Raw genomic sequence first — 23,725 nt, forward strand, 5'->3', positions numbered from 1 at the left:
ATAAGATAAAATTTATTTAAGTATAGATGATATAGTAGGGGATAGAGCCCAATGATGTAGAACAATCCATATAACCGGCCCCACCTAGTGGGATAAGACTTGGTTATTGTTGTTGTATGTCTACAAAAGATAATATCAAAACTATATTATTCTAGATGGAACACAAAGTTTGATCTTGAACTTAAGTATATATTTATTTTTTCTTCTTCAACTCTTTACTTCTTTCACCTGCAATTTGCCATCAACACCCTACATTAAAATATTAGCACGATACTAAAATAATATCATTCCACTTAAAGGTTAAAACATGACACCGCTCGAGCTATTAAAGCTTAGGTTTTGTATCCCAAAGAAATTGTACTTGCGTGCTGAAAGAGTTTTAGGGTGTGTCTATAAGTTTGAGAATGAGTGGCAAATTCAATTCTAGATAATTGACACATTGGGATGTTTCATACAACAACAACAACCAAATCTTATCCACTAGGTAAGGTCGGCTATATGAATCCTTTTACGCCATTGAGTTCTATTTCCTACTATATCATCATCTATACTTGGATAAATTTTATCATCATATATGAAGAATTCTAGAAAAGAGAGGTGTTAGCGTAATATATATTGAACTAATTAAGGATATTATAAGGATGTAACGGTCAGAGTAAAGACTTCAGGCGGAGTAACTGAAGCATTTCCAATAAAAATCGAGTTATATCAAGGATCAACTTTAAGTACTTATCTTTTTATACTAATTATGGACGAACTTACTACACACATTCAAGACGGTAACCCTAAACATTGGGATGTTTCATGCAAAGGATATTTTGTGTTTAAGTTGCATGAAATAAATTCAATTTGTATTTGATATGCTTAGGGGTATTTCAGTTTGTGTTTGACAAATGCACTTGTATAAGGTCAAAATTACAACTTTGAGGTTAAGGAACTAGTCTTTATAACTAATTTTGGGAAATGTATCTAGCTTGGAAAATATGATAATTTTTTTTGTAGAAAATCTTCCCAACTAGATATAATTGATGAAATAAACCCCTTCATAAAAGTTGAGAGTTTTTAGAGGTTCATGGAATTGTAGGGGAATTTTAGAAATTTGTACACTATTTGGGTGTAGAGTTAGACTGTTTCAGTCATAATCAATTGGTATTTAGTAGATAGTAGGCATAGAATGTTTAGAATTAGAACATTCAACATGTGATTGATCATCATAATGTAGATATTCATGTTAGAATTCATTAGAGGACTTTGAATACAAATTAAAGATCATTTAAATGCATTAAACCATTAGATGAAAGATTGTTGGTGTATCTTTTTGAGTGCATTAATGGGGGAGAGGAAAAAAAAAATTAAGTTAGAAATCTTATTTCTCCTCTAGTGAAAATTTAGAAAATTTCTAGATTTAGAGGGAGCTTAGGTGTAGAGGGAGCCTCCTTTAGGTTCCATTTCTTTTGTTGGTTTTCTTAACTTAAATATATTGTCAAATATCAAAAAAAGAAAATTATTAATGTAGTGCTCTAGATTTTGATGTTTATGCTAAGAGTTCAAGTTAGGTCTTAAATTTGTATTTGATATGTTTTAAGTGGTGTAGGAACCTAGAAAGACATACATGGAGCTTGTGATTTGATGTGGTCAAGTGTGGATGATGACTTTGTGTGATCAAACTAACACGCTTAATGGCTCGAGGTAGGGTGGAGTTTAGAGGAGGTTGCATTCAGCATTTGTGGGACCGTAGGATGAGAAGAATTGAGGTGGTGTGGAAGTAGCTCGTGGAACATGATTTCTTGTGACCAAGTTGTTTGGCTTGGTGGGGATTGAAGAAGGATGGTATGAGATATTTGACGGACCAGTATTGATGATAATTGAAAGAAGACGAACTATGTAGGGGAAGAGTGAAAGATGACATGTGGAGTGAACCATGTTCTTAGTGCATTTGAAGGACTTGAGGGCCAAGCAGGAGATGTCCCTGGTGGCGAAGGCAAATTACAGAAGACGAGCTTGAGCTTGTGTGTGAACTATGAGAGTTGTGAGACTTATATCCTTGGGAAATAGGAGATGATCTCAAGTTAGATGAATATCGATCATTAAGATGATCGTAGTTGTGGCTTTAGTCGACTAGTGAGCTTTGTTGACTTTAAGCTGATTAGCCAATAGACAAAAATATAATGTTTCTCTGCATGACTGAGTCGATTGGGTAATCAACTCATTTGTAGTCAATCAAAATTAATTGTAAATTCCTGTTGCCTGATGCTACAATAGGGAAGTTAGAAGTAGTTATAGATTTGACAAAGTTGACATGGAGCTAGGAAAAAGGTGTGTTTACGTTGACCCCTACCCCCTTGTACTAAAAAATTTAGGGGATGGAAAATCGTGAGTATAGTTGAGATCAACGATAAACGAGCAATAGTAAGAGTGAAAATTACAATTAAACAAGTTTTGGGATAATTAATTCTCTTCTTGCAATAATTATAGAAAGAAAATTACAACTTGCGTAGAGCGAAAACTTCCATAATATTAAAAAGAACAAAGTACAACAATAACAACAACAACAACCAAGCATTTTCCCACTAGGTCGGCTGTATGAATCCTTTTACGCCATTGAGCTCTATCTCCTATTATATCATCATCTATATTTAAATAAATTTTATCTTGTTTTATTGTTGCTAATCAAGTTTTTTTTTTGGTCTTCCTCTTCCTCGTTTGATATGCATGTTTATTTTCACATCGTCTAACTGGAGCATTTATTGGTCGTCTAAGTACATGTTTGTACCATCTTAAATGTGTCTCTCGGAGTTTTTCCTCAATAGATGCAACTCTGACTTTCTTTCTAATGCTCTCATTTCTTATTTTGTCCATCCTCGTATGTCCACACATCCACCTTAACATCCTTATCTCTGCAATTCTCATCTTCTGCTCATGTGCTCGAGTCATAGCCAAACATTCAACTCCATATAACATAGCAGGCCTAATTGCGATTTTATAAAACTTACCTTTAAGTTTAAAAGGTACCTTACGGTCACATAAAATACTCGACGCTCCCCTCTATTTCACCCATCCTCCTTGTTTTCTATGTAAGACATCTCTCTCAATCCCTCCATCGTTTTGCAAAAATGATCCTAAATATTTAAATCTCTTAGTTCTGGGCAACTCGTCCTCTCCTATCTTAACAATTATTTCATTACTTCTAATATTGGTAAACTTAAATTCCATATATTCTGTCTTTAATCTACTAAGCTTAAAACTTTTCCCTTCTAGTATTTCCCTCCAAGATTCTAGTTTAACATTTACTCCTTCACATGTTTCATTTACCAAAATAATATCATCTGCAAACAACATGTACCACAGTATTGTGTCTTGAAGGTGCACAGTGAGTTCGTCCATAATTAGTGTAAAAAGATAAGAACTTAGAGCCGATCCTTGATGTAACCTTATCTTTATTGGAAATGCTTCAGTTACTCTGCCTGAAGTCTTTACTCTGTTCATACATATCCTTAATTAGTTCAATATATGTTATGCTAGCATCTCTCTTTTCTAAAATTCTCCATATAATTTTTCTTGGAACTCTATCATAAGTTTTTTCTAAGTCAATGAATATCATGTGTAGATCTTGTTTTTGCTCCCGATATTTTTCAATTAATTGTCTAAGAAGATGTATAGCTTCTATTGTCGACCTTCCAGGCATGAACCCAAATTGATTTTCTGTCACTGTGGTCTCTTTCCTTAATCTCTTTTCTATTACTTTTTCCCTAAGTTTCATAGTATGACTCATTAGTTTAATACCCCTATAGTTTACACAATTTTGTATGTCTCCTTTGTTCTTATATAAGGGAACTAGAGTACTTATCCTCCAGTGTTCAGTCAATTTTTTCGTTTTCAATATCATGTTAAATAATTTTGTAAGCCATTCAATACCTTGTTTCCCTAAGTACTTCCATACCTCTATCGGAATATCATCTGGTTCGCTTTTCCATTGTGCATCTCATTTAAAGTTTGTTTTACTTCTGAAGTTTGAATTCTATAATAAAAATTAAAATTTCTATGCTCATTTGACCTACTTAAATTACCTAAGTTAAGTTGGTCACCTAAACCTTTATTAAAAAGTTGATGAAAATACCTCTTCCACCGCTCTTTTATTTCTCCATCGTTTACTATACCCTATTATATTCATCTTTAATACATTTTATTTGACTAAGATTTCTTGTTTTCCTTTCTCTTACTTTAGCTATTCTATAAATGTCTCTTTCTCCTTTTTTTTGTATCCAATTTTTGATATAATCGTTCAAAAGTTTTATTTTTTGCTTCATTCACTACTTTCTTAGCTTCTTTCTTGGCTATTGTATATTTTTTTAAGTTTTCCTCGTTCTTACAAATATATAATTCTTTATAAGCTATTCGTTTTTCCTTCACTTTCTCTTGTACTTTCTCATTCCACCACCAAAATTCTTTACTTAGTGGTGCATGTTCCTTTGACTCACCGAGTACACTCTTATCTATTATTTTCAACTTTGATACCATCTTATCCCATGTTGTATTAGAGTTATCGTATATTTCACCTAATACTTTACTTCTACCTTCTCCTTAAATATATTTTGCTTCCCATCCTTTAACTTCCACCACTTAATTCTAGGAATCGTATATATTTTCTTTCTATTGATACTATGTTTGAGGCGTATATCCAACACTACTATCCTATGTTGGGTAGTTAAGCTTTCTCCAGGGATGACTTTGCAATCTTTACAAATCTTTCTATCCTTCTTCCTAACCTTGAATGTGACTAAGTGTTCTTCTCTTTTCTTAAAAAACGTATTAGCTAATATAAGGTCATATGCTATCGCAAAATCTAATATAGTTTTCCCTTCCTCATTCTTCGTTCCAAACCCATAACTCCCATGTATTCTCTCATATTCTTCATTTTTCACTCCGACATGCCCATTTAATCACCTCCTATTAAAATCATTTCATTTAGTGGAATATTTTGTAATATTTCATCTAAGTTCTCCCCAAACCTTGATTTGGTAGCTTCATCTAATCCTACCTGTGGTGGATATATGCTAATTATGTTCATAGTTTCTTTCGCCACTATTATCTTAAGGGCTATAATTCTATCCCCTTTTCTAACTGCTCCTATAACTTCATCCTTTAACAAATTATCTATGATAATACCTACTTCATTTCTTGCTTTATTCTTTCCATGTTCCATAACTTAAAACCCGAGTTCTCTATCATCTTTGCCTTCTCGCCTGTCCATTTTATTTCTTGTACACACAAAATACTAATTCTTCTCCTAATCATCATATCTACTACCTCCATTGATTTACGAGTGAGAGTTCCTATGTTCCATGTTCTAAATCTTAGATTATTAGTTTTTCTATCATATTTGTTCTTATCCAATCTATGGTGTGAGAACTCTTGCATATTTAACACTACACCCAAGTTCTTATGGAGATGTAGTGGTCCTTGCTGAGACGTTATAGTCGGATCCTGTAACGTGAACTCTTGCATATTTAGCACTACACTCGAGTTCTGGAGATATAGCGGTCCTTGCCGAGACGTTACAGTCGGACCTTGCAACGCATTCCTTCCGGGGAACAATCTAGCATTAACACAATAGTTTAATGGATCAATTCATTGAATATTTGTCATAGTTTTGACGCTGGCTGGCAACCCAATGCAACCCTCCTTTATCCGGGCTTGGGACCGACCATGACCGGTCATCATGGGCGGAGTTAAAAAGAAGAAAGTAATTGAGAAAAAATAGCAAAACATATAGACTTTCAAAAGGAATAGAAACAAACAACATTAATCTCATACAAATTGGGTAACCGTAAAATATGAAGGCTAAGAGTGATATTAAAAACAAGGGCACAACTTGGTAGACACTGTGTCATGAGTTGTTAAAGGCACGACTGAGGCGCGCCCTAGGCGCGAGGCGCACAAGGCGTGAGGCGCCTTTGCACCTCATCTAGGGTGTGAACGAGGCGTGCCTCTTGAACTTTTGGATTCTTCACGTTTTAAACTTATTTTTTGGGCAAAGTGTTTCATTTGGTTTGGAATTAGGGCATGGAGGAAAAAGATAAAAGGGAAGAAGAAAACGAACGCAAGAAAGAGAGGTACCCACCCAAACCCTAGCCTCCCTAGAGCATTTTCGGCTGCCGCCGTCGTTGCCTAAGTTGCGCCGCCATACCCATCAACTGGTATGTGTTTTAAACTTTTTTTTTGTTCTTCTGTTCTTCTTTTTCTTCTGTTATCTTCTTTTCTTCTTCATTTTCAATTTTTCTCTTTTTCTTCTTCTTCTTCTTCTTCTTCTTCTTCTTCTGTTGCTGGTAGTGGTAGGTGTTCTTCTTGCGGTTGTCTATTTTTTTAAATTTTTTCGCTTGTTTTTATGTTTTTTGCTGTTTTCATTTTTCTTCTTGTATGTGTTCTTGCCTAATAATTTTATTATGGTGTTGTTTTGCTTGTCATATTATGTATCTCATGGCTAGTGGTTTGAAATTTGTGTGTGTGGAATATTAATAGTTATCATATTTGACATAGTAATCAATCTCATGTTTAAGAGGCGCGCCTCGAGCTCTAGGGAGCCCTTTGTGCCTCAGTGTGCCTCGCGCCTTTAACAACACTGACTGTGTCTTGATCGAAGTAAGGTATTCCTAAAATGCGGTCCATTTTAGCTGATTGATTGACATGGATCCATGCAATAAAAATATTAGGTGCGGAATACTCTTTAGTGCTAGTTATCTCTTAAGTGGAATTATCAGAATCTCTTCTTCCAAATAAAATAATTCAGATATCTTCTTCCTAGTAGAATGAATTGAAATATTTCCTTCAAATCATTTCAAAAAAAAAAAAAACTTGAGGATTTCACCAAGATGGACTAAAGTGCTTTCAAATGAACATAAAATTTTAGCTATAGCTTTTATTGGCATATTCGAGTTGCAATAATCCCATACTTTAATTTCCTCTATGCCTAAAGCATTCTGTCTCCTTGTACCTACCAATTCATTCACTGTAAGCTTTTGAGATTGATCTTCTCAAGGTGTTTCTACTAATGAAGGAGCCATAACCTAGTATGTGGACGTTTTGAATTGATTTAGCGGTCAGATGATCATTTCAGTCATATTGTCAACTCTAACAACTATATGCTATTGGGCTGAAGTGATGTTCTTATAGTTTTGTCCATTATAGGACATATTTCTTTTATTGCTTGTTAGATGACAAGGTTTAAAGTATAATGCATGCTAGAGTTTTAATTCTTTAACTATAGTGGTATTATTTCAGTTGAAGATTGGGTTGATCTCTCACATAGGAAAAAGGTTTGCACAATTGGTAGAGAAAGGTGAAGGGGAGGAATCTATGCTAGAGGGGATTGCTACCTTTGTTGGTTGCTACATCTGGATTCCGTTCTGTTCCCAGTATAAAAATTTTGTACAAGCACAGAACTTTTCCTAGCTACTCATGTGCTCTACTGAAGTTAAACTTGGATTGCAAACGATACTTAACATTATTAATCCAAGTTGTTCTTCAGAAGTTAAACTTGGATTGGAAACGAAACTTAACATTTTTACTCCAAGTTCAACCGATGTGTTCTTCAGAAGTTAAACCATATTACAGAAGATGATTAAACATTTATTTCAAAGATTGACTTCCAGGTTAAACATGGCGAGACACTAGGCTTTCTTGGATATGAGATCATCCATCACTTCCTAGACAAAACCTTTCAAAGAAATTCAATGTTTAAACTTCTTACAGTGACCCTCGGTTTAACTAAAGAGACCTCAATAGAAGCACAAGATCGAAACATGAAATCGAAACACAAAATCGATAACACAAAACCGATAGCCTAAAATCGATAGTCTCTTGTGTTGATATTTCAGGATCCATTCAAAGAATATGAACTAATTATGAAACGAAACTAGTAATTAGTTATACCATTCTTTGAAGATTTAATAACCTCTTGATCTTCTATTGTATTCCTCTCCTCCTCTTGGACTTCGTGTGAGCGACGATCTACCAAGATGAAATCCACCCAAACCTTCTTCTTCCTTCCAAGCTTTCGGCCACCAAAGGGATATCACAACTAGAGAACCTCCTTTCTCTTCTTCTTCACCTCTAAGTATCCAGCCACCAATGGAACTCCAAGCTTGATGCCGCCGGCCACAAAGAAGAAGAAGAAAAGAAAAGATGAAGGGCCCACCACCAAGGAAAGGAAGAGGAAATAGAAAATGTGTTAAACCATAAGGCACCACCTCTTCTTTTATAATCCTTGGTGAATGCAAAAAAGAAAAGTTTTAAAACAAAATTAAAACTTCCTTTTAATCCTCTATCATGGTCGGCCACACCCTTTTCATCAAACAAGGAAAGATTTTAAACAAAAATTAAAATCTCTTTTGTGGATAGCTATAAAAGGAATGTTTTATAAAATTAAAATCTCTCTTTTAAATCCTTTTGTGGATATCTATAAAAGGAAAGATTTCAATAATTAAAATCTCTCTTTTAAATCCCTTGTATGGATCTCTATAAAATGAAAGATTTTAACAAGATAAAAACTACTTTTATTTCCTTTTGTGACCGATCTAAAAAAGGAAAGTTTTATAATTAAAATCATTCTTTTACATCCTTTTTATGGATCTCTATAAAGGAAAGATTTAACAAAAAATAAAATTTCCTTTTCTAATTTATGTGTGGTCGGCCCCTTGCTTGGGCACCAAGCAAGGCTTAGCCCACCCTAGCTTGGGCTCCAAGCTTGGCTTGGCCGACCCCTTGCTTGGACACCAAGTAAGGCTTGGCCGACCCTAACTTAGGCTAAGAAGCTGGGCTTTGGGTGGATATAAGACTTTATATAAGAGGCTACAATAGGGACCTAGAGAAGGAATTGACTTTGGTCTCCCGATGAGCTTGAGCTTCCTGTGTTCGTCCCGAACACCCAACTCAAGTTCATCAATAATAACTCATACCACTAAAGAGTTATTATTGAACTACTGCACCAATCCCAAATTATATTATGGGCTCCTTCTTATCATAAATGCGTTCATCTCCCTGTATTTAAGATATCGAATGCCCATTAATTAAATGAGTTACTGACACTCAATTAACATCTAGCTCCAAGAGTAGTACCACTTAACTTTATTGTCATGCCGGACTAAGTCCATCTGCAGGGTTTACATGACAATCCTTATGAGCTCCTCAAGGGGACATCATCAACCTAGATAACTAGGACACAGTTTCCTTCTATAATCAACAACACACCATATAAATAATATTATTTTTCAACTTATCGGGCCTATTGATTTAATGAACTAAATCTCACCCATTGATAAATTAAAGAAATAAATACTAAATATATGTGTTTGTCATTATATCGGAATTAAGAGTACGCACTTTCATAATAATAGAGGTCCTGTTCTTTTATGCAATAGTATAAAAAGAACAACCTCAAATGGTCCTGCTCACTACACTCATAGTGTACTAGTATAATTTTATAGTCAAGATAAACTAATATTAAATCACACTACGACCATTCCAATGGTTTGTCCCTATCCATTTTGGTCGTGAGCTACTATTTATAATTTATAAGGAACTGATAATATGATCTTCTGTGTGACATCACACACCACGTTATCTACAATATAAATTAAATGAACAACTACATTTAACATAAATGAAGATATTTGACCAACGTGATTTTTATTTCAAAAAAAATGTTTATACAAAAAGCTAGGCTTTTAGTATACATTCTAACAACCTTCTTGCTTGAGCTCCTTGCATGCCTCGTTATTGCAAGACATGAGTTGGGTCTGTGTCATGCCATGCAAAGGAGACAAGCGTGCAGGCCTCTTGCAATTTCGAGAAAAGGCAAGCGGTAGAGGGGTTTTTAAAAATGCAAAACCCTTACCCCAATTAAACCTAGTCATTTGACATCATCCGGAACCTGGTCACATTCGATTCAGCCTTAAAGGGTCTGATTTAAGTCTTATTTGAGCTCCATGGTGAAATTAAATCATTCCACACTTGATCTCACTCTCAGTCAATCTGTTTAAACCCAAATTGACCCTAAAATCTTATCCAATGCCACTCAATCAGCACTTAGATAGCCTATCATTCCACTCCTGTTCCCACTCTCAATTAACCTGTATAACCCCAAATTAACTCTAAAATCTGATCCACAACCACTGAATCAGCACTTTCATAGTCCATATCCTACTTAATCTTTAATTAGGCATGGAATGTAACACAAATTAATTTTGTAGGAAATGTGGAAGAGAAGGAATTATTTTGTTGGGAACCCCGGCTGTTGGATTCTTACCATATTAGGTTGTACTGTGTTTTTTTGTTTTTGTATGTTTATTTGGTCTTTTTTGGCCTCCAGGTGCCATGGATGCAAGTGAGCAGGTCCAGACCTCTGCTTTTGACAGTTAAGCCTGCAGTGTTTGCTACTGCAGTGGGCATGGCAACGTATGTTTATCAACTTATTACATAGTAGTTATGTATCTGTTTGTTTTGTGGTTTTACTTGAACCCAAAGCTCCAGTTCCTCAATTTTCTTTTCTCAATGTTATTGGATGTCAAGGGACCTTCCAGATTCCAATTTGTTTTGGTGGAGGCCCTTGCATTGATGACACTTGCTGTAATGGCCTCTAATATAAGATTCAATACCATCAATTGGGAAAATTCTCAATAACGATGAGGGTTGTGAGGTTCACCGAATTTTAAGTTACCCCTTAAACAATTTCTATTTCAAAATGAGTATGGTTTAGATTTAAAGAAAAGTTTTATAAAACGGTGGTTAGATATGCTATGTTATATGGAGCTGAATGTGGCGCTATGATTTGAGCACATGAGCAGTAGATGAGAATTGTAAAGATGAGGATGTTATGAGACAAACATGTATGTAGACGACCAATAAATGCTTTAGTTAGACGATGTAAAACTATAACAAATGTACATATCAAACAAGTAGAGAAAGACAAAAAATTAGTTAACAATAATAAAATAAGATAAAATTTATTTAAATATAAATGATGATATAGTAGGGGATAGAACCCTATGACGTAGAAGGATCCATATAGCCGACCCCATTTAATGGGATAAGGTTTGGTTGTTGTAATGAGTATGGTTTAGATCTCATTCTGTGTAGATTTCAAGATTTCTCTCAACAATTCTATGTTGAGTTTGACCTTTTGGAAAGGCCGTTTACATTGTTCTAGGCAATTTGGAGGATTGCATTAAAACTTTTCGATTGGAAAGGAATAAATGAGAGGATTGCTACCCTTGTTTCTATCATCAGCTGTAACACAAAGGGGAAAAATGTAAAGAAAACCAGGTATCAATCAGTTGATTATTCAATGCTATAACCTATAAGGTTTGCTGTGACGTTTAGTAAAATTTGATGAGCACTGAAGGCACCTTATCTTAGTTAAGCTATCTTAAATGATTATATTGCTATATTGACCTAATATGTTAGATTGCAATTTTCCAACCTTCCAGGTAGGAGAGAAAACATGGTTAAATTCTTCTTTCTGCATCCTTCAACCATAAGTTCTATTATGTTGCATAAGAGCTTGACAAGTTAGTCAATCCATTGTCTCAAATTAGTCTCTCATTTTCTGTATCACTACGAAAGAACTCAGCAGAACAGAAACTACAATCTCCTCTTTCCAAATTTGTGAATATATGAATTAGAATAATTGCTATAGATATTTACATGAGAGTTATGTAAGTCTACATTATTCATATTAAAGTGAAGTCATTTGATTGATGGAATTCGCCTGTAACTTTTTATAATTTCAATACCCTTGCAGGCTCCTACATTTTTTGTTATTGGCATTCAACATCATTTCAGTGAAGAGCCTCTCAGTTGTTTCTGGTGGTGACAAGTCCATTTTCTCAAAGAATGAAAATGCTCGTGCAGTCATAATAGTTTCTAGTCAGGTTAGTTATATTTCCCCCTCATAGTTTTACCAATAGCTGTTAGAATATCTAGCCTCTTCGTGGCTTGTCATGTTTTCCTTTGTTTTCATTCTTCCATTTGCAGGTATCAAAAAGCTATGCTTTAGTTTCAATGAGTGTGACATCCCAATGCACCCATGTATGGGCATTTGGACGTTATAATTGACTATCCGGACCAACTGAAATATTGTGAACGTTTAGAGCATAAAGACAAAATTAATTGGCATAATATTCAGAATGTTTAAATTGTCTAAAATATGCTGGGATGATATTTATTAAAACTATATAAACTACTAAATGAACAAAAGAAACATACATCTCTAAAGGCATTTAAAGTTCTTCTGAACCAGCTCACAAGACTGCACTCCAAAATTTCAATAATTTTTTTAAGTAAGATCAGTTGATACAGTCATTGCATAGATGCAGAATTTCCTTAGAGTTAATGTCAAATGGTTATTAGACTAAATATATATGTTGAGAGAAATATTGACAATTAGTTTTGATTTGCATAAAACGTAGAAGCATGATTTGAAATCTCATACCATGTTTGGTGGCAGTTGAAACTGTTGTGAGAAGCAAGGATAGATAAGTCTTTTTATCTTTTGTTAATAAGTTGATGCTTAGGGTTGTGTGGCTATATAAGCATATGTAATTCTCCTTAAATATGATGAATATTAAAAAACTCTTTATTCCAACATGGTATCAGAGCAAAGTTCCGATCCCTAACCCTAACCCTAGCCGTCGGCGCATCTTCTTCCTCTTTGCCCTAGCGCCGACCAAGCTTTCCTCTTCCTTTCTTCATCGCGATCTCTTGGCGCCGACCAAGCTTTCTTCCCTTCTCTCTACCACGTGCAGATCTCCTTCCCGAAGGTGCCCACAAGGTTGCCACCGCCCCAACTTCACCGGCAAAGCTGCAGTGATCTGCTGGTCACCGGAGAGCAGCAGCTTCTTCAAACTGCTGTGAATTCCTGCACTTCGCCTTCTCTCGAATTTTTTTTTCTTCAGCCCAGTCTACTGCCGCCACCCCTTCCAAAAAAATTTTAATGGCGGACAACGCTAGCGAAACCTCGGGGATTTCTGCGAACCCTATGTCTTCTTTAGGACAGGTACAACCGGTTTTCACAATGACAGGCACTGGAGGGTCCGGTCTTCAGATAGTATCAGAAAAATTGTCTGAGACAAATTATGCATCTTGGACAGTTGATGTTGAACTTTATGTCGAAGGCCATGATAAACTTGATATTCTTCATGGCACTAAAGTGAAACCAGATGAAAAGGATCCTAGTTTTCGCACTTGGCGGCGTGACAATATTCAATTAATGACTTGGATGCTTAACTCTGTTAATTCTGGCATCAAACAAGTCATTCTTCATAACAAAACAGCGTACGACATGTGGAAGACACTGGAGCAGATGTATGGACGTCGACATGATATGCTGTGTACTTATCAGATCAGCAGTCAAATTTTGAAACTTGAACAAGGTTCTATGTCAGTCGCCAACTATTTTGCTACTCTGAAGAGACTGTGGGATGAGTTTGACTACTACCGGATGGAAAATTGGAGCTCCACTGATGATCATCAGAGATATTTAAAGCTTCTGGAAAAAGACAGAATTATTAAATTTTTAGATGGACTTACTGCAGAGTTTGAGAGTTTAAAAGGGCAAATTCTTGGTCTTGATCCTACTCCTTCTCTAGAACAAGTTTACTACAAAATTCTAAGTGAAGAAGGTAGAAAAAGGACCATGAATAACAAGGGGATTTCCACTGGAGGTCCTTCGATTGGGGAGACCTCTGTCTTTATTGGTTCTGCAAACAAGTTTCGGCCTGGGGGAACTAAAAGACAAGGAGACAGATTTTGTCGGCACTGCAAGAGAACTAATCATGATTCAGATTTCTGTTGGGAAAAATATCCAGAAAAGAAACCTGAAAAATTTAAGCACAATGCTAAGAAGGCTCCTAATAGTAGTAATATTGCTATCCAAAAGTTAGAAAGTGAAGAGACTATTGGCTCCTCTGTGTCCTCTATCACAGGATTGTCTTCTACTGATATTGTTAACCTCCAACATCTTCTCTCTCGGCTTCAGGCTTCATCTTCGGCCTCTACTCCTGCAGATTCTACTCCATTTCAAGCGCACACAGGTATCCGTGGCCAGGGATTAAGTGTTACTGGTCCAGTTTTTACAGCCCCTGAGTCATTGATTCAGGAGCTACGGATCACATGACAAATGCTGTTAACTCCTTTATTTCTTATTCTTTATCCTCTGGGCAGGAGAAAGTGATCATTGCAGATGGAACCAAAGCCACTGTTGCTGGCAAAGGTTCCATAAAACTTACAGATCATTTTTTCCTATCCTCTGCACTTCACGTTCCTTCCGTCTCTATTAATTTACTTTCTGTTAGTAGCATTACTAAACAACTACACTGCTCCGTAACCTTTTTCCCTGATCATTGTGTCTTCCAGGATCTCGAGACCAAGCAGACGATTGGGACTGGCCGTGAAGTAGGGGGTCTTTATTATTACCAGCTTGAAACAACATCTGCTCTGAAATCTGCAGCCAAGTGTTTGGGAACTAAGCATCAAGAAATTCTTTTATGGCATTCTCGGTTGGGACATTTGTCTTTTCAGTCTTTGAAAATTTTATTCCCTAGTCTGTTCCTTTCTGTTTCTCTTCAGTCATTTCAATGTGAAATCTGTCAGTTATCCAAACATTGTAGAACACATTTTTCTGAGTCTTTAAAGAAGAATTTGTCTCCATTTGATCTTGTTCATTCGGATGTGTGGGGGCCCTCTCCTGTGACTTCTTTGGATGACTATCGATATTTTCTATCTTTTATTGATGATTACACCCATTGTACATGACTTTATTTGATGAAAACCAGGGAAGAAGTTCCTCGTCTCATTCAAAATTTTTGTAGAATGGTTGAAACCCAATTTAACTCAAAGGTGAAGATTCTTCGTTCTGACAATGCCCGTGAGTACTTTGCACAGTCTCTAAATACTTTTCTTGAAGACTCAGGAATTCTTCATGAGTCATCTTGTCCCTACACACCACAACAAAATGGAGTGGCCGAGAGAAAGAATCGTCATATTCTTGAAACAGCCCGTGCACTTTTATTTCAACGTCACTTACCCAAATATTTCTGGGCTGATGCTGTTCTTGCCGCTGCTTATCTCATCAATCGATTGCCATCTAAAGGTCTCGGGAACCGGTGTCCTCTCACTATTCTTCATCCTAGTGTAGAGTTGTTCTCCCTTACACCTCGGGTTTTTGGTTCACTTTGTTTTATACATGTTCTTAAGCCCAAATCTTCTAAACTTGATCCTCGTTCTATACGAGGAGTTTTTATAGGGTATTCCACTTGCCAGAAAGGCTACAAGTGCTTTGATCCTATTACTAGGACGAGATATATCTTGAAGGATGTTACTTTCTTTGAGTCTGAGTCTTATTATTCTCCTCAGTTTCATCCTCAGGGGGAGAATATTACCTCTTCCTTTGTTCCTCAAGTGGTCGTTCCTCAAGTGGTTTCTTCTCCTATTCCACTGGATGTCATAGAAAATAGAAAAGATGCTCCATCACTGGGAAAAGATGCTCCATCACTAGGAGCACAGTCTTCACCAGATATTATTACTTATAAACGACGAAGACACAAGCAAGACCCTACTATTGATCGGCTGGTTGAATCGGATGCTTTGGCTCCTGATCCTGTGAAGCAGTTATCCTCATCAGTTGAGCCAACCGCACCTCTAAATATGAACGAGCTGGACCTTCCGGTTGCTATTAGAAAAGGTGTCAGGTCATGTACTCAACATCCTATCTCCAACCATGTTTCATACTCTCGTTTGTCTCCTTCATATCATGCATTTGTTTCACAATTATCAAACCATGCTATACCTTCTTCCTATTATGAAGCTGTAAGGGATTCAAGGTGGCAGGAAGCAATGAATGAAGAAATGGAGGCTCTTAACAGAAATGGTACTTGGGAATTAGTTGATCCCCCAAAGGGGAAGAACTTGGTTGGTTCTAAATGGGTCTATGCTATCAAGTATAACTCAGAGGTTGAAGTGATTAGATATAAAGCCGGACTTGTTGCCAAGGGATTCACCCAAACATATGGGGTAGATTACTTGGAAACTTTCGCACCAGTTGCAAAGCTGAACTCGGTTAGGGTAATTCTTTCTCTTGCTGCTCAATATGATTGGCCTCTATTTCAGTTAGATGTTAAAAATGCCTTCTTGAATGGTGACCTTTATGAAGAAGTATACATGTTGCCACCGCCTGGAATTGAAACAAAAGGAAAGGTTTGCAAGCTAAGAAAAGCTTTGTATGGGCTTAAACAATCTCCCAGAGCATGGTTTGATAGGTTTTGCAAAGTCATGATATTGTTTGGTTTTAAACAAGGGAATGCTGATCATACACTCTTTATAAAAAGGAAAAAGGACAGCACTACCATTCTTTTGGTTTATGTTGATGATATGATAGTTACAGGGGATGATGAGGTAGAAATCCAGGCTCTTAAGTCCAAGTTAACATCAGAATTTGAAATTAAAGACCTTGGATCATTGAAGTACTTCCTGGGTATTGAAGTCGCTCGATCAAAGAAAGGAATCTATGTATGTCAGAGAAAATATGTGTTGGACTTACTCAAGGAGACAGGGAAGCTGGGTTCTCGGCCAGCGTCTACTCCTATAGAAGTAAATCATGATCTTACTAGTTCTAGTGGGGAAGATCTTACAAGTCTGGAAAAGGGAACGTATCAAAGGCTGGTTGGAAAATTACTCTATTTATCTATGACTAGGCCTGACATCACCTATGCTGTTAGTGTAGTAAGCCAGTACATGCATGCTCCTAAAACTATCCACATGAAGGCTGTTGACAGGATTCTAAGGTACTTGAAATCATGTCCTGGAAAAGGCTTGCTGTTTAAAGGAGGTGGTGATCTGAAGGTGGAATGCTATTCTGATGCAGACTGGGCTGGTTCTCGAGATGATAGAAGGTCCACTTCTGGCTATTGCACTTTTTTGGGAGGAAACTTGGTAACTTGGAGGAGTAAGAAACAAAATGTTTGTGCACGGTCCAGTGCTGAAGCTGAATATCGAGCCATGGCACATGGTCTTGCAGAGATGTTGTGGCTGAATTTTCTGTTGACAGACATAGGATTAAAGGTTGAATTCCTCTCAGGTTGTATTGCGACAACAAGACAGCAATCAATATTGCAAATAATCCAGTACAACATGACCGGACTAAACACATTGAGATTGACCGTCACTTTATTCGGGAGAGACTTGATTCTGGAGAGCTATGTCTGCCTTATGTTAAGTCTGAGGATCAACTTGCTGATATGTTTACAAAAGCTATACCCCAAGTTGTGTTTGACTCTTCTCTTAGCAAGTTAAACATGTTTGATATATATGTTCAACTTGAGGGGGAGTGTTGTGAAAAGCAAGGGTAGATAAGTCTTTTTATCTTTTGTTAATAAGTTGATGCTTAGGGTTGTGTGGCTATATAAGCATATGTAATTCTCCTGAAATATGATGAATATTAAAAAACTCTTTATTCCAACAGAAACATATTGCAGAAATTTGATACTACTAGCCACATGTAGTTTGTTATGTTGCAACGTCAAACATGTTGAAGAGTATCGTGTCAACATGTTGAAGAGTATCGTGTTATGTCGACACTATAATACAACACAGGTGAAGGTGAAGATAATGTTATTATTTTTTCATAGCTTGTGCTATGCAAAATAATGTTAAAACTGTAACATTCAAGATGAAACCTAAAGTTTAAACACGGGTATATAATTGTCTTAATTCTTCTTCTTCACCATACATCAAAACTCTCTCACAGTTTAAGATTTTGAATCTTAGGTAAAAGATAAAGAAATATTTTAGTGGGCACACCTCATAAACATAATTATATATAAACATGAAGAAAGTTCCAAAGTGCACCCACTCACTAGTGTGTCAATTGTATGCCATTGTCCTCATAAAGATGGTAAATCCTATTGTTGCTATAGCTCAGATTCTAATTAGGCATCACTGCATACCATAAATTTGTTACTTCTGACCTCTCAAAAAATTGTTGCCTTTTTTTCCTACTATTTATCTAGAAATAATAAACGAGCAATCCTAGTAAAATCCTTAGGTTTAGTTTACTAGAAATCTGAACTAGAATCCTATGGTTAACAAATTAAAAATTTTACTGAAATCTTCTATTAATTAAACAAGAAACCTATCATATATTTAGATCCAGTATTAATTTGAAGATTTACTAACTACCTCAGACCAAATAGATTAATTGATTTCTCTTTGCAGTCAATGATCAAAACTCTGACACGGTTCAAGATGTTGAACCTTGGTAAGAGATTTATTAGTGTGCACACTTCATAAACATAAAAGCATAAAACACATACCTAAAATATGAAGAATCTCCTGTATTCTTTTGGAGGGGCGCACTTACCCACCATGGTGTGCCACTTGTATACTACTGCCTTTGTAAGGATGGTAAATCCTATTGTTGCCGCATCAGACAACTCGGATCCTAGTTAGACACTGCCACATTCCAGAAATTTGCTGGTTCTGATCTCTCAAACGATTGTTATGGTTAATTATTAATTAAACAATAAACATAGCACAAATTTCTCTTTCCTTAAATCAGGGATTAAATATATTTGGGCTTGGGATTAATTTGAAGATTTACAACTACAATCAGACCAAATAAATTAATTGTTTTTATGCCAAGTTAATAGGTCCATTATCCTAATGATAATTTCAAGTTACTTGATGATTCCTCAAATTTACTTAGGTTGGTTAAGTAATAATTATATGAAATATTAAAATTCTACAGAACACATGGCTGATACAAATAGTAAAAGTTGCATTCTCTTAAAACATAATTATTAGGCTTTCATTTTAAAAAGATGATACAAATAATCAGTCATTTTTATTAATCTATCAAATTATAAATCTAATTATCAGAAAAGATCAGCCATGTAAATCATGTCAATTATTTTAGATTCTCCAATAGGCTAAAATGAGTGGTGCTTGTCCTATTTCTACACCTATTATTGTATGCAACTTCTCTACACCTTCATCCTCTCCTCTTATGGAAAATCTTTAGATGTATTGAAGTACAATATGTCACTATCACATGACTTGACATTGTTTCTGGGATTGTCAGTTCATGCATGCTCCCTCTGAACAATATTGGAAAGGTGTTAAGAGGATTGATCTCTTTTTGTATCGTCATTCCTCACAAGAGTTGAATGCCTATAATGATGCAATTGGGCCGACTCTCCTAAAGACAAACATTGTATTGGTGGATATGCAATATTTCTGGTACAAAATCTCATGTCGCATTGTAAAAAGCAACCTACTATAACTTGCTTAGGCACCAAGTCTAAACAAAAAGCTATAGCCTATTTAACATACGAAATGATTTAGCTTGAATCTCTTCTTTTGAAACTGCATCTTGCTACTGGTGTTACACCTAAAATATGGTGTGATAACATTGGAGCAATGTATCTTGTTGCAAATCCAGTTTGCATGCTCATATGTGGAAATTGATTTTCACTTTGTGCGAGAATGTGTAGCGGCTAAACAACTATCACTCTTGTATCTCTACAAAGGTTCAGCTTATTAACATCTTTACTAAGCCGTTATCCAAACAATATTCTAATAGATTGATAACCAAACTCAACGCTCTACACCTCGTATAGAGTTTTCCGAGGGTAATGAAGACAAAAATAGTAGTCCAGGACGATGATCATAAATTGATTCCAATTGAGAAAGATATATCGTATTCGGTGCTACAATCACAACCATAATTATTGTTATTTCTATGATTACTAAGATTGCATACATATTCCCTATCACCATATTTGTCATAATATTTTCTATATATCGTTTTAGACAATTTGTATAAATATGATTAATATCTACATTGATAAATCAATGAAGTAATTATTTGTTTACTTTTCTCTCCTTTCTATGTTTCTCTGTCTCGATACCCTAACCATATTCCTCCAGCTCGACCTTACCGAATACTTGCTCTGGTAGGTTGCTGGAAGGTCTAACTCATTTGTTGAACTTGACCAGCTTTGGTAGGTAGCTGGAAGGTCATGACTTTGAACTTGACCTTAACTATGCCAAAGTATTTTAAATAGAATTATCAGTTAATTAGAATTTCATTTTAAACAGATGATGCAATTAATCACTCAATTGTATTAATTAATCAAATTATAAATCTAATCAGCTTCATTTAGATTCAGAGGTTAATCACTCAATTTCCTGGCAAAATTTTCTTTTTGGTTTTTTGGTATAAAAACAAGTAATTTTGTTTAAATAGTATGAATATGTTCTTGCATGACCAATATATTTTATAAGATGTAGTTACATATATTAAAGGAAAAAAGAAGGCCACAGAAAATTATAGTTAACGGAATTAAAAATGAGTCGAGGGATCTTGATATTATTATGGGTAAAGTTGCCTTGCATAAGGCTAAATAGAGGAATGAGTTGCATTTGTAGCCACTTCAAATAGTTAGCATAGACGCTACTCTCTTTGCGAGGACGGCAACAAAACCTTTTGTTTTTTAGATCGGACGGTTTAGCTGATAAAAAGAACAAATGCCTTGTTCCCTTTTAGGCACCGTGGCTGATGCTAAAGAAAGTTTTAGTACTAAATTTAGCATTATAAAGATTGCATTCACTGCAAAATTATCCATCCTGGTGTGTCATCCTGCAGAAAACTCTTCCTGTATTGGTTGCTGTGGTCGAACAGCTCCACGGAGCACTAGGCGAGCCTGGACTTTTGGTCCTACCCTGCGTTGCTGCGCATATTATTCAGGTGAAATCATTCAGTGAAGTTTCTTTTAAATTCATGGATGTTCCTTTTCACATGAATCACATCTACATGATAATTCTTCTGCAGATTATCATTGATTCGTTTATTGTAAACCTATGGCTGAGGAAGGATCAAATGTCTGCTGCGACAAAAGAAGTTTAGAGCCTTCATAACTACTACAAAAATTGATCTGCATACTAAAACTGATTGCCTTGATTTTTAAGCTCATACTTCTTTTAGATGACCTTTGTTAACGTTGTCAGGCTGTGCGTTGTTTATGATTACTTTGTATGAATGTTTATGCCTAAATCCTCATCTCCAACATATACTTATTGGTTTGCGTTGGTAGACGGGTTTCAAACGTCACATGAACCAATTAGTAATTTATTTATTTATATTGGTAAGATGTTTTCGAAATTTATGCAAAGTATAACTAACTTATTCAAATTGACTTTCTAATTAATTTTTAATATGAATTTTATATAATTGTTGTTTTATTTTTTTGAAATTTAATCTGAAATTTTAATCAATTTGATGAGGTTAGGCCCTTGAAGTAGTTTTTGTTAAAATTGCTATACTATGAATATGCATAGTACAGATACAACACTAGTCTGTGTGGAAGATAAATGCACCTTATAATACTCTAGGGTTTAGAAAAGACAATGCAATGATTTGTCAAACATCTAGATGAGGCTAGTTTCTTGTAACAATTTTAGTTAAAATATTTTTAAAAGTATTACATGATGCAATGATGTAATACTGATCAAGAGTGGAAGATAAATGCACCTTCTAAGTCACTATATCTAGAAAACACAGTAATAAGTTATCAAACATCTAGATAAGATTAGTTTCTTGTATAAATTTAATAAAACTACTATGAACATATATATGGTTAGAACTACTGTATGATGCAATAAGATTAGGGGTGGAAGATAAATATACCTTCGAACTTCTAAGGGAGCATAATGTAATAATTTGTCGAACATTTGGAAGAGTCTTAGATATTTATAGCAGTTTTCGTCAAAATTGTTACAGCATATATAACTTTAAAACTACTGCATATTGCAATCCTTATTAGGGGTGAAATATGCATCTTCCAACTTTGCATAGTCAAGGGCAAATTTGACCCTAGCATGAACTAATGGTTCGACAATTCAAAAAATATTGACTCTTTTCAGAACCTTGAAAGATAGTTATAGTTCCTGGTTTGGAATCGTTGATTAGGTTTTCATTCACAATTCATGATGATTTAAGGTTATTATTTATATTTTAATATTTAAAAATATAAATTTTTTTATTTTATTTAACATGTCTACGTATCTCATTAAGTATAAGAAAATTAAAGTTTATGTTGTTCGCTTACTTTTTTTTACTTTTATTATTTTAGGAAGTAATGTTTACTTACTTTCATTTTTTATTCTGATTCTAATAGTGATAGTTCCTTTAATATCAAATTCTATTTAATCTAATGAAAGTTACATTCCTTATATATATATTTTTACCATTCTCATCTAATCATCAAATAACATTTGAGTTTCTAAAGAGTTAAAAGTCAAAATAGATTATCTTTCATATATAATATTATTAGTGCAGTTAGTCCAAATAATTTATTTATCAAGTATACAAGATTGAAAAATTTGATGAGACTTAGCATAGTCCAGCTAGATTGATAATTAGCATAGGAACACTAGATAAGTTGATATTGTTGGATCGAGACGCGCTAGAGGAAGGGAGAGGGGGAATAGCGCTCATGGCTTTCACTTTTCGTATTCGAAAAACTATCGAGTAAATGCAGTGGAAATTAAAACACAACATAGAAAGACCCAAGTGTTTTTATTTGGTTCGGAGCCTTGGGCGACTTCTACTCTAAGGCCCACGCTCGTTGAGCGTTTACTTCGGACAATCACTATAAGCTTGGAAAAGGTACAACTTTAAAGTACAATATTAAAATTGAAATAACAATTATACCGACAATGAAAAATAGCAACTGAAACTTTTGGTTGTCGGAGTTTTGTTATATCTTTGTTGAAACGTCTCTTGAGCAGCACACGAAAGAAGGGTTGTCAAATTGTGATTCATGCAAGCTACGGGTCGAAATTGCCTTATAAAGGCTGTTGAGGGCGCCTTCAAGCCCCTTGAGGGCGTCTTCAAGCCCCTTGAGGGCGCCTTCAATCACTGAGTCAGTCGCGCGTGGATAAGGCCTGACTTCTTCGTTGCTTATCCACTTGAGGGCGTCTCTAACCTCTTGGAGGGTGCCTTCAATGTCGTCTGAGGCGCCTCAGCACTCCATGAGGGTGCCTCTAGCTTCGCTGTGCACCCCTCAGCCTTTGCACCCGAGGCGCCTCTAATTTCCATGGAGGGCGCCTCGGGTACTATTCATCCGAGGCAAAGCTTGCTCCTTTATCCCTGCAAGATATGTTAGTCCCAAAAATATCTTGCAACACAAAGTTAGCACATAATAATAAGGTAAACAAAGATATTTGACAGTCATCGGATTGTCCGATCTTGACTTCGGATTTCCGACCGGAAACCCTAGGTTGAACCGACGCCTACTGTTCCCTCTTCGGGGAATGCGTCCTCACCTACTCCACTCAGGAGAGTATACCTGTTGTCAGACCGGTCCTCCAGACCGACTGGACTTTTGCTCAGCGCCCGAGTCTTCAGGTCTTTCTGCTGGACGCCCGCTCCACGACCTACCCAGTCTTTCACCTGGTTCGCGACACCAGGACTTTCCACCTAGAGTCCTCGACTCTAGGACCTTTGCCCGAAGACCTCGACCCGCTAAGGCTTTTCACCTAGGGTTACCACCCCTAGGACCTAGGATTTCCACCCTCTAGGGTTTTCCTGTCTACCTAACCGCAGCTAGGACTTTTGCCTAAGATACCTTAGGACTTTTCTTGCAAGCTCATTCAACACATTAGATCACTAATA

The 23,725-nt window shown here is 35.9% G+C and overlaps 1 protein-coding gene across 1 annotated transcript in view; it reads left to right on the forward strand.

Annotated features, from left to right (window-relative positions):
• Positions 1-21,116, forward strand: part of LOC121979537 (probable sodium/metabolite cotransporter BASS4, chloroplastic) — a 32,429-nt gene extending 11,313 nt beyond the window's left edge. Inside the window, exons 4-7 of the mRNA XM_042531526.1 lie at positions 10,367-10,452; positions 11,798-11,927; positions 20,696-20,797; positions 20,882-21,116. Of these exons, the coding sequence (XP_042387460.1) occupies positions 10,367-10,452; positions 11,798-11,927; positions 20,696-20,797; positions 20,882-20,956 (393 nt within the window). The 3' untranslated portion in view covers positions 20,957-21,116. The remainder of the gene's footprint in view (positions 1-10,366; positions 10,453-11,797; positions 11,928-20,695; positions 20,798-20,881) is intronic.
• Positions 21,117-23,725: the final 2,609 nt, after the last annotated feature.

The sequence above is a fragment of the Zingiber officinale genome, chromosome 5A (genome assembly GCF_018446385.1).
Source record: "Zingiber officinale cultivar Zhangliang chromosome 5A, Zo_v1.1, whole genome shotgun sequence".
Taxonomy (NCBI): domain Eukaryota; kingdom Viridiplantae; phylum Streptophyta; class Magnoliopsida; order Zingiberales; family Zingiberaceae; genus Zingiber; species Zingiber officinale.